General features: G+C 39.4%; 1 protein-coding gene across 1 annotated transcript in view; it reads left to right on the top strand.

Moving 5' to 3' along the window:
- Nucleotides 1-3,437: 3,437 nt before the first annotated feature.
- Nucleotides 3,438-12,812, top strand: part of LOC132210485 (erythropoietin-like) — a 36,750-nt gene continuing 27,375 nt past the window's right edge. The window contains exons 1-4 of the mRNA XM_059650822.1: nucleotides 3,438-3,449; nucleotides 3,805-3,865; nucleotides 11,589-11,630; nucleotides 12,140-12,249. Of these exons, the coding sequence (XP_059506805.1) occupies nucleotides 3,438-3,449; nucleotides 3,805-3,865; nucleotides 11,589-11,630; nucleotides 12,140-12,249 (225 nt within the window). The remainder of the gene's footprint in view (nucleotides 3,450-3,804; nucleotides 3,866-11,588; nucleotides 11,631-12,139; nucleotides 12,250-12,812) is intronic.

Raw genomic sequence — 12,812 nt, 5'->3', positions numbered from 1 at the left:
TTGACCAAGGACAAAGGCTAATACTTGTGTCTTATGCCATCTGGTGGATCAGCCTTTAAATAGTAAAGTCTGTTCTGCCATCTCACACAATAAAGTACATAAAATGCATGTGGTGTACTGCAACAAAAATAGCAAGGCATTTCTCATGCTTGATGAGTTTGGCCCATTTTGAGATCAAACATTTTCTGATGACTTGGCCGTTTGCAGCCCTCATAATGAAGCTGATAACGCAACAGAAATTTGCAGTCTTAAATCCATATGGTGTGAATGATGTTAAGGAGCTCAAATGCAGGTTCATTCAGACAATATGCTTATTATTACAGTTTTCATTGGTTGACACTGATATTCTTTCACCACGTAGACTCTCTAGGATTGCATGTACACATTCATTATCTGCCACCAAAATGTGTTAGCTCCTTAGATTAGGTAATCTTGGCAATGAAGTGGCAGCAAGCTCCTCCCACTGATATTAGTGCCTGGGATGACCTTGGTACCAATCATTCAAAATGGTGTCAACCTGTCCATCATGTTGTGTTATGCTTTGAGCTTTTTTTTATTATTCATTCACAGAATTTAGTGCCCATCCCTAACTGCCAAGAGAGCAGTTAAGTATCAGCCACATTGCTGTGGGTCTAAAGTCGCATGTAGACCAGACCGGGTAAGGATGGCAGTTCCCCTCCCTAAAGGGCTGTGGCGAACCAGATATGTTTTTCCTGATAATCGACTATGGATTCATGTCATCACTAGGCTCTTAATTCCAGATTTTTAATGAATTCAAATTCCACCATTTGCCATGACAGGATTTGAACATGAGTTGCAAAGGCATTACCTGGATCTCTGGATTAACAACCCAGTGATAATACCACTAGGCCATCACTGCCTCTAGTTTATTAATGTTCAGCCAGCATGTTACCTGAAATCTGAATGACGAGCTAGAGCAGTGATAGTGATGAGAAGAAAAGGAAGCAAATCTTGTGTTCTGGTTTCCACTACTTCACGGGATGTTCTGCCTCACTTACTCGAAGATTGCTGAGACAGGAATTGCCCTGTTTTGTAGCATGAAGATCCACAGCAAAAATAGGTGCCAAGCTTGAAACAAGAAACAGCCAATTACAACAAATGACTTACTAACTGCATCTTGAAGGATAGTAATTTTCAACATTAATATTGTGAACGCTAAGCTTTGTCCAAAATTGTGAAACTGTTCATGGAAATAAAAAATAAATACAGAGTGTTTGCCTCTTCGAAGGTAATGTAATTTCCTCAGGGTGACTTTTACTGGAAATCTATCATTGATATCCATCTGAGTAATTGTGACAACAGTGGAAGCATTGGTGATGGAGAAGCCAAGACAAATATACAGTCATAAGGTGAGTACAGGAAAGCTCAGACCAAACATGTGCAGTTGCCACAGTATAATTATGCTGAAGGCAAAATTAACTTTGAAAACTTTGAGATAATAATTGATGCTTTTATACTAGAAAACAATGGACATTTTTGCCTCTATATCATTACATTGTTATTGTTTGATAGCTGAAGACCATTCCTATTTTGACTGTTTTACTTTACATCATGGGATATTTTTCTTACCTCTTGATACAATCTATGATGGAAACAACAATAATACCATCCAGAATTATTTTCTTGTTTGTGGATTTTGTGTGTGTGTGTGTGTGTGTGTGTGTGTGTGTGTGTGTGTGCGTGTGTGACCCTCAGTCAGCCATCACTGCCCTCCTCTTCAACAATGATGGATGTGTTGTATCTTGAACAACATTTTACGATGAATTCCAGTTGCAGTTTGGAATTTTCTGATCAACACAGCCAACCTTGCTAATGGACGAGTTATTTAACAAGCATAATCATCAATAATCCAGGCACCTAATAACCCAGATTCAAATCCCATCTGTGAAGTTTAAATTCAGTGATTTAAGCAAATCTGAAATTAAAATGTTAGCACCAGTAACGATGATTAGCATAATGCCATGTAGTTATAAAACTCCATCTGTTTCACTGATGCCTTTTAGGAGTCTGGTCTTAACAAGTCTGGTACCTAATTCAGTCCAGACACTGTGGTTGGCTCCTAGCTGACTTCTGAAACCACCTAGCAAGCCATTCACTTGTCAAAAAGGCAACTCCCAACACCTTCTAAAACCGACTAAGAATGTGCAGTAAATGATGACCTTGCCAGAAATGTCCGCTTCATGTGAACATTTATGAAATATTCTCAACAAGATAACTGATTTACAACACTTAGCTGTGCTCCGTCTATTAATTCATTAAATTTCAACAAACACCCCAATGTGTTATGAACCAAATAAACACTTCCTGAAAAGTTCCAGTAGAAATCACCTATAATCCCAATCCTTTTATTAACCATCCAAGACTTGAGCAGCATTTGACTGCAAATCAATATTGCATTATTATACAGGATGGGCCGAAGGGCTATCCATTAATGATGATGTTCAACAGCTGCATGAGAAAACAAATTGTTTAGGATGGTAAAGTAGGCTGGGAAAGTTAATAATGACATTTGACAAGCTACATGACCTTGAATGAGTCCTGCGAGCATTCCTTTATGAGCTGAAGACTGAGAAATAAGACTGACAAAAAAAGGCCGTAAAGTTTGTAAAGCTTGGTAAGAATTTACTTTTTGGAATTAGCTTCATGTTATGCTTGGACTTGAGTAAATTCTAATTCCAGAAAGTACTATGGTTGGAATTTCATTTCTGGTCAGATTGAAATTTCAAATACAGTTTTAACTTAAGCAAATCTTTAATTCCCAATGACAAGATTGACTCTTTGTTAATATCCAAGTGATAGGGACATTGGAATGTTGAAAATGCACCTCTCTGTAGATGAGGAGTTTATGAAAGGCAAATTTAACAAAGGGGTGGGCTTTTCTTTCATTCAAGGAGGAGGAGAGACAGATGACATAATTACATGCAGGGATTTATGTACCACCCTCTTTTTCTGAATACATAGTAGATTAATACTAATTAACCCATTCTGCTAAACATAGAATGGACGAATCTTAGTTTCTTTTAGAAATTGGAGACCCTGAAGGTTAAACCCATTTGCGGAATTTCAACGTTGCAGTACAGTGTTGGATGAGGCACCCTGAACTCATCAAGCCATTCATCAATAACACATTTCAGTGTTGGGGAGGTGCTGTAGTAAGGTTAGGAATCTCTAAACCACTGAGCTTGGGTACACTTAAGCACTTCATGACAAAGACTATATTAAGATCCATATGTCTTGGTACTCTAAAGCATTTAAATGAGATTGTTACCTGAAAATTTAAAGGGATTCTGAGAAATGATAAAATGTGTGCATACTGTCTCAATCGTTCAATACATAAAAATGGTTAACAATTTTAACAGAGTAAACAGAGTATTGAATTTGGACAAATTTATGTGGAGATATATCAAATATATAGAATGAGTCATCAGGTAAGTTTTTTTTAAATGTGGGTTGTCTTAGAGAAAGAACAAGCAAAGTATATTGTGCCTAAATCAAATAGAAATGTTTGATTTGTGTTTTAAAATATTATAAGATTACGTTCCATGGACTACAAATCTTTATAGATCTCTGGGATTGGATGTGGTGGTAACAGTAAAGTTGCAAAATTGAATGAGTTGAAGTAATTAGAGGTGGAGACTGGTAGCAGAAGACAAAAAATTAGAATAATGAGTTGAAGTGGCAAATCAGGTTAAATGTTACACTAACGAAAAGGAGGTTTAGATGAGACCACAAAACTGATAGCTTTCTCCTGGTGATGTTTGTGCCCTTGTTTTTCTTTTTAAGAAAGTTCGAATTGGTGATGAAGCAACTACCCATGGCATCGGGACCAAACATGGAGCAATAAGTAAAACCACATAGATCATTTGATAAGGTCGTGTAGGAGTCAAGAATGTGTGGCATGGTCTTGGGATACTGATGTAAGTGTGCAAAAGTGAATGTTACCTTGGAGGTAACAAAAAGGCAATGATTAAAAGCACACAGTGAAGACTAGGTCTCAGACATGTACACCCACTTGACAAAAGGATTAGAGTGGCTTGGGAGAACATGAAAACATAGTTTAAAATAAGATGCTTCCAAAAAATCCAGAGAGAAACTGACTTTAAAACAACAAAAGTAAATGGAGTGAAAGGGACCATTGGATGACATTCAGATACCCCATCTTGAGCATCCGTATGATGCCTGTAATCCAGTGTTTAAACAAATAGATAAAATTGTAATATGTTGGGACAGTCAGTGTATGTGAAAGAAGGCTGAGCAAAGACTTGGGTGGCGTAGGGGTCTGTGGTAAGCGAACCCTGGGAAAATAAAAGGCAGGAAGCATAAGCTGAACATTAAGCCTGAAGAATGTTAGAGCTATATTGTTTAATATTATGTATATTGTAATTCAAAGTGGGTACCTGCATTTGGAAGTAGTTGCCACTCAATGATACAATCATTCATAAAATTGGCAAGGAAAGAAACATGTTGAATAAGTGTCCTCAAGACAGATACAGACGAAGAGAGCTGGAGAAATTCTGAGACCACGTGTGATGTTATTTTACTGTTATTGGGCAAGGTGACCTGTGGAGAGAAAAGTGAAGGATTTAAAAAACACAAATTAAGGAACCTGAATCTGATATATACTGAATTTTAGAGCAAACTAGATTAACTGAAAAAGACGTAGATGATGTACTGTTGCCTCAGACAGATGGTATTACTTGCTGGTCCCATCATGACCTTGACCTTACATCAGGGGTGGGATATATATTTAAGGGTCAGCCCCCAAAGACCATTGCAATTGTTATTTTGATGAAACACCCTATTATTGTATTGATGCTAGTTATTTTCGTTGTAATTTCAATCTTCTAGTGTAGGTTACGTACTGTTATTATACATTCTTGAATGGTTGTCACTGATTTGTGACTGCATCTGCAATTGTAACGTGTGCTGTCAAATATTATCAGGAGTGGATTGTATAGGATGAGCTGAAGGGCTAAAAGTTAATGATGATATTCAACAGCTGTATGAGAAAACAGATTGTATAGGACAGGAAAATAGGCTGGGAAAGTAAATGTTGATACCTAACAAGTGCATGACTTTGAATGAGTCCTGCGAACATTTCTTTATGGGCTGAAGACAACACCTGCAACTTGTTTTCCTGTAGCTGCAGATTCATCTCTATAAGATGTTCCTGTTTTAATGTGTGTCATCACGTTGTGTGCATGTAAAAACAGATAGTAGGAGTTTCTAAGATACTTAAGAGAAAGAAAGAAGGTAAAGTGAATGTTGACCCTCTTCAGTGAGAATGAGGAGTTGATGGTAGACAATAAGGAAATGGCAAAATAAATTAACTAACATATTGCTTCTCTGTTTACTATAGAGAATACAAAAAAGGACATTGTGGTGATAGCTAAATATCAAGAAGTGGGACAGAAGGAAATTGTCAAATTACAATCACCTGTGGAGCAATACTAAGCAACTGATGAAACTATAGGCTGACAAGTCTCACGGTCCACATGGACTTAATCCTAAAATCGTGAAAGAAGTTATTAGTTCATTGATGCTGAAATAGAAGTTTCAAAGAACAGTCAAAAATAATGTTGCATTGGGGTTAATTTTACCAAACCTCCCTTGCAGGAAAGGCTCCATCTGAAAGGTAGCAAATGTAATCTGTCTATTCAAGAAGGGAACTGGGAAACTGTTCCGGTTAATTTGATGTCTGTCATGGGAAATGTATTAGAATTGATCCATAAAGAGATTATAGCTGCACACTGAAAAAGTCTCAAAATAATCAGGAAGAGTGCGTATAGTCTCATAAAAGGGAGATCATGTTTAGCCTAAAGTATTAGACTTATTTGAAGGAGTCTCACATAAGTGGTGGGGAAACGACTGGAAAAAGTCTTAAAGATAGAATTAATCTCTACTTGGAGAGGTAGGATTTCGTTACGAATGGTCAGCGTGGCTTTGTCAGAGGAAGGCCATGCTTAGCAAATTTGATTGAACTTTTTGAGAAGGTGACCTGGTGTGTTGATGAGGATAGTGCAATTGATGCAATCCATAAGGATTTCGACAAAGCCTTTGACAAGTTCCCACATGGGAGACTGATAAAGAAGATAAAAGGAGATAGGATCAGAGTAACTTGGCATGATGAATCCAAAACTGGCTTAATGTAGGAGACAGGGAATAGTGTTGTTGTAAGTGAAGGCCGCTGCCCAGTGTCATACCACAGAGATGAATACTGGTTGCCTTACTGTCTGTAATATATATAAATAATGTAGATGAGAATACGGGAGCAATGAAAAGTAGGTTTATGGATGATATGAAGATTGGCCAGGTGAGGAAGAAGGTTACAGAAAGATATAGACAGGTTGGTCAGATATACAGATTAGTAGAAGATGGAACTCTGAAAAGAGTGAGGTATACACTTTGGAAGGAATAATGAGACAAGGGTGGCAGGACACCAGGGAAGTTCAGAGGGATTGAGGAATCTTGGACTGTGTGATAACACTTACAAGGTCCATGGAGAATCATTAATTCATCTCTTTGTGGATCTCATTTAGTATGAGTTCCCTTGGTTAAAGGCAATGGGTTGTCCAGCCAAAGCTCATTGCCTGCGCCCTTTATAAAACAGACCCAGTCCAGGCAGCGGGCTGTAGAGAGAATCATATCTGCCAGCTGTCAGCCCCCATTCTGTGGTTACATTTGTGCACTGGGTATTTGGGTGTGCATGGGAGCACATGGAGTCCATCAATGCTGTTGATGCCTTTAGAAAGAGGTGGCCACCATAAGGGATAAACTGCTTTATTTCCCTTTCCAAAATCATTTTGATTTAGTCTCTTCCTGCTCTCCCTAACCTCCTCTCACTTTTAATGTTTTGCATTGACCATACTGGGCTTTGCATGTAAACTTTCAACTGTCTGTGTGAGTAATTTCTGATGTTAGTTCATAGCTAAAAACAAAAAAAAGAGGTCACAGTGATTTTGTGATGGGTAAGTCAGTCAGTTCTAGTGTGATAACACTTTTGGACATGAGAAAAACAAAAAAAAGCGGGTACAGGACTTTTGTGGTGCTCTGATAGGGTGTCCACTTCTGAACCAGAAGGCCTGGGTTCAAGTCCTAACAGCTCCAAAGATATGTGATAACAACTCTGAACACATTGATTGAAAAATAATTTTTAAAAAAACAGCAGACCCACCATTTCAGTGAATGTATACCCTGGCATTCCAACTGCACATTTTTCCGCTTATTCTCAGGCTCTTGTAGCACAGTCATTGTGTTCCTACCTCTGATCCAAATCCCACCAACTATGGATGTGTGTAATAACATCTCTAAACTGTTTGACTTGAAAATTATCTACAAAGCAGACCCAGAGATGGGTGATGTCCATTTGGGCTTCCTGGGTTATTATATTGGTGACAAGAGTAAAGCCTTGGATAGCCTTGTCTTTCAACAAACTCAGTAAAACCGTAATGGGGAAATATTGGAAATGCCATTGTTTGGGAAACTGGGGCTTATGATATAGGTATGTAGGTAGGTATGGTTCCAGTTCACCAAAAGAATACTAACATTGTAATTGAGCCAAATCTCCCTCAAGAAAGAATTGACCCTCTCCCACAGAAACATGCAAAACAGGGCTCAGGAGCTTAAGGGGTCCATAAACAGTATTGTCCTCACCCTTAGGTGACTCCAATACTGCAAAGTCAAGACCCCAGCAGATAATACTCATGGCTCCCATCTGTTGCCAAAGAAAGGCAGTTGAAATTTGATGCCACAAGGTTTCAGAACTGAATAGGAAGTTTCTCCACAATATAATGAGGAATAGGAATATCCATGCTCTACTTGTAGTCATAGCATCTACCCTGGACAAGGCTATCGAAACAGTCAAATTGCATACCACCCAGGCTGACAGGCAATGTCACCTCAATACAGGGATTTACAAATAACTCAGCCCAAGGATGAGGAATTGATACAGCAAAATTGCATTACTGCTCTGAAAGTGGCCCCAGTTAAGGTGAAACTCTAGTTAAATGATTATCCATTAGACACGGAAGGAGACACGGGTACCACTGCATGTATTGTTGGGGAGAAAACTTTGAGGAAACTCTGATGGAGCATCTTGTCTTTAAGCCTGCAAGACACAAAGACTATATTGCCACACACACTGGAGAGCCCTTACAAATTATTGGGACCACTGTAACCCTAGTTATACGGGGACAACAGACAGTCTGATGCCCATTAATGATGGTGGAAGGACAAGGTTGCAATCCTTTGGAAAGGGACTGGCTACAGAAAATCTGCCTGGATTGGCATCTGATTTTTAAAATGGTTACCGAAGCTCTATATGAAGCCATTGGGAAGTATCCTGAGATGTTTCAAAAGGGCTTTGGGAAGATAAAAGATGCCAGTGTCAAGTTCTATGCAGACCCAGGCACAAGTCTCGAGTGCGCTATGTGCTGCATTGGAATGTCTCAAGGAACTTGACATCATGTACCCAGCACAGTTTGTTGAATGGGCCATGATAATACTCCCAGTTGTAAAACCTGACAACTTCATCCATCTCTGCAGGGATTATGATTTGACAGTCAGCAGAGGTTCCTACTTACACAGATACACAATACCACATATAGAGTTGTATGTAGGTTGACTGGGAGTTACATTTTCAAAATTGAATATGAGCCATGCCTACCTTCAGCTGGAACTTGAGGGGTCATCCAGGAAGTACATTACTATAAATACTCATGAAGCACTGAATGAGCACACTCATTACCCTTTGGGGCAACTTTGGCTTGCATTATCTTCAAAGGGCAATAGTGAACATCTCCAAAGGGATGCCCATAATGACAGTCTTTCTGGATGACGTTTTAATCTCAGGAGCTGCTACAAAGGAACATTTGGAGGGATTCTTCTGTCATTGTCTGAGGCTGGCATCAGTTAAAAAGGGAAACATGTATGTGCCAGGTGAACTTGGTAATGTACTTAAGTTACGGCATCGCCAAGGATGGAATGGACCCTGTCAGAGAGGAGGTGAACACCATAGAAAGGGGCTCAGAACCCACGGTACACAATGGAATCAAAGTGTTTCCTAGGTCTCCTAAATCAGAGGTAAGGACACTACCACTGTTCCACAAGATAGCTGGAAGAAGAGGAAAATGTGCAGTTGGAACTCTGGGCTGGACATTTATGACGCACCTAAAGAACTTTAGTGATGGCTCTCTCGGGATCCTGGATCCTGAGAATTATCCTTAAAAAAATGGGACTGGTATCATAAATGGTCAGAACGAGGGAGAAGATTAGAAACAACCCATCTCTAGCAGGAACTCTCCATAAAGGCAATTGTTTTAACGGACATGCCAGTGACGATGAGGTGCCGAAAAATAATTGTTTTTCATAATAATTAGTCATTTTTCAAATAATAAATGAAAATAATTTTCAGGCAAAATAAATGTCCAATTCTGTTGGTTAATACATCTCTAATCTGCTACTGCTCAAACTCTGCTTCAACACATACAATCCTGAGTGGGGTAAGGAATGAAGAACAAAGATGCTTCGACATTTGATGCAAATTATCAACTTCCATTAGTGAAGACTGATTTGCAAAATGTGGGAGGAAAAGGTAGAACCTGAAACAATCACACGTGTAATAAAGAGATAATAGGAACTGTAGATGCTGGAGAATTCGAGATAACGAAGTGTGAAGCTGGTTGAACACAGCAGGACAAGCAGCATCTCAGGAGCTCAAAAGCTGACGTTTCAGGCCTAGACCCTCTCTGATAAAAGGTCTAGGCACGAAACGTCAGCTTTTGTGCTCCTGAGATGCTGCTTGGCCTGCTATGTTCATCCAGCTCCACACTTTGTTATCTACACATGTAGTAAAAGTGGTTTTACAGATATGGAGACAACTAACATTGCGCCACACCTGCCCTAATACTGTCTGTTGCTTCTAAAATGCGCTTAATTAGACGCAGCAGTGCCGTCTTGCAAAAGAAGTCAGTGATCAAACGTAAAAAAAGGACAAAATTCAGGGAAAATTTGATTTTGTTCAAAACATGTGTTTACTCTTGCACTAAACTCACTTGGTCATTCCACAAGTAATGGTAGTTCACATGTCAATTAGGTTACTGTGTGTATTAGCATGTTTATAAACATAATATACCCTTCCATCTAGCCTTTAAGGAAAGGTCAATTCACAGATATACATTGTAACAGTAGAGTCTATTCAAACGAAGACAAAAGATTGTGAATATTGCCAAAGGAGAGAATCAGTCCCAACCTGTATATTTTCTGAGTAATGCAAGCAATTTGACATTTCACAACATTTAGCAATAAATTCCTGAAATTTATGCACTAACCACATGTAAGGTTGATTTGCAGCTCAATAACTGTAATTTTATAGAAAAGTCCTGGAGATAATTAAAATAATGGTTTATTTGCAGACCTGAGTGATGGGAAACACAATAAATCATTTGCCCTACACACCACCCAGCTTAAAATGTAATTTATACCAAATTCAGATTTGCTGTGAAGCAACTTCTTTAACACTAAGGTATGGAGTATAAGAAAGATGTCAGAAATGGGAAAGTGGATCTCCCAGTTGACGAGGTTTTGAACTCAAACTGCTGACCCTTGGCAATAGCGTGCAGGTTAGTGATCATCATCAGATGAGGTTTCAGTACCCCTTTTTTTCGCTAATCTCAGGTGGCTAAGCATCAGGGTCTTTGAAAACCAGTTTTGAAAGCATTACCCAGCCAATTCTTGTTGAGCATGAAACCTAATCTTATGTACCCTCCTGGATGGGCATTTCCAGTTTTGCAATCCTGTATAAAAAAAAGTTTATCTTGCACGGTGGCAGAACCTTGCAGGATTCTGACATGTCAGAAAGAGTGTTTATTGCTTTAACATTATTTATGTGATTGTCAGTAAACAAGATACAAGTACAACATTTGGAGCTATGGTTTGGATATTTTGCTTCTTCCACCCAAACAACTATTATTGAAGTCATATTATCCGTTCTTGGGATGAAGTTTCCATTTGCAGGATGAAATGACAAGCACATAGCTTAATGACCTGCCGCGAACTGAACTGTCCCTGTGACAACAAACGGCCGTTTTGAAGAAGGGTCACGGGCCCGAAATGCTTACTCTGCTTTCTCTCCACAATTGCTGTCAGACCTGCCGAGTTTCTGCTGCAGTTTCTGTGACTTGTTCAAAGGCTCATTGAGGCAGGAATCGCTAGCTACAGATCTACTTTTGGAAGAACACAATTAGCATAAATACCTCATCCTTTAACACGGTGCAATATTCCCCAGTATATTAAATCTGTGCGTTATTGCGCGGAACAAATGTTGTAATGAGCTTTACTGTGCTATTAAATCCTGAGCAGATTGGCGTGCAGCACACTGCACTGCTGAAACGAACTGCAGTTTTCTTAGGAGAGCTGCTCCAGCCTGTAAAATATAAAACTTTGTCCATTCGGCTACGGGATGTACTTGCACCATATAAATGAGAACCGTCTTTCATCCCTGCTCCTCTCCTGACGTTGCGGAAAGTTGGTGAGATCACAGAGTCTGTTGAGATGTTCCTCGGTTTCAGATATGCAGAACAATTTAATAACCGGAAGTCTAACGACTTATTGTAAGTGATAAGATTTTCAAAAGTCGCCTTTCCAATTGTCAACGTGAAACTAAAGCAAAATCCTGCGAAATTTGGTACTCTTCCTATCACTCCCAATATATAAATGGAAAACAGATTCAGACATGTGGGATCAAGGCATGTAAAAGAAGAGTGGAGAACCCGCTGGTTATGGATTTAAATAGTAAGTACCTGGAGAATGTTTTAACAATTGACATGACGTATTCCATTGTCTGCTCATGTTACTAGGTTGCGCAGCATTCAGAAAATTAGATTTTGCTAATTAATAACTTGGATGGTATACGTTGTCATCACAAGTAGAGGAAGCACATGGTTTTAATTCAGATCGTTAACATCACATTTGGCTATGTAGAGATATTGTAAAGAATTAATGCATTATTTTTAGGTTGGAAATAGCTACCAGTTTAAAATGTAGTCTGCGTGGCATCAAGGGTTGCTAATTGCCTCCTGTAACTGAATACACTGCTTTGTAGGACTTTTGCTCCTGATAGTATGCCTTGTCCAGACCAGGCTTGCAAAGATGATACCGTTACGCCCTCTGTGTGACAGCCGTGTAATGGACAGATATATCAGAGAAGCCAAGGATCTCCTGAAAGCGCCGGTAAGGATTCTCGCAAGTTTCTGTACCGAGCTAGACGCTGTACAGGTCCAACAATTTAATTGTATCGGCGCCACTTTTCGAGTTCCCCCTTTCGTATTCTGCAAAAAAACTGAGTTAAACTTGCACACAACGATGTTGGGGTCAAAAAGGAAAGATGTAAAGTGGAGTAGTTTGTGTGTGTGTGTGTGTGTGTGTGTGCTACATGTTGTATTGAGACTGTTCCTTGTACTGCTTGGCTGCGGTTAGATTTCATGGTTTGAGGTTAAGTTGCCAACCGGTTTGAAATGTGGGCTGCGGACAGCAATAGGAGCGGGAGGAGTCATGGGGACCTGAGTAAATGATCGGGACAGTACAGATTCCAGGATCTCTACATAGCAGTCCTGATAAATAAACCCAAACGATGAGATTGATGGAAGTGCCCAGGGGTTCGACATTCCTTTGCTCAGACGTAATTGCCAAAATAAATATGATTTTTAGTGTCTGTAAAGAGTATGAAATGTTAGAAACGGCCAGCTGGTAAAATACGAACCAGGTGAAGGAAGCAAAATATGCGGTCGGATCGG

Source organism: Stegostoma tigrinum, chromosome 14, assembly GCF_030684315.1.
Source record: "Stegostoma tigrinum isolate sSteTig4 chromosome 14, sSteTig4.hap1, whole genome shotgun sequence".
NCBI lineage: Eukaryota > Metazoa > Chordata > Chondrichthyes > Orectolobiformes > Stegostomatidae > Stegostoma > Stegostoma tigrinum.
The sequence above is the reverse complement of the archived record's forward strand: the minus strand, read 5'-3'. Positions and strand labels throughout refer to the sequence as shown.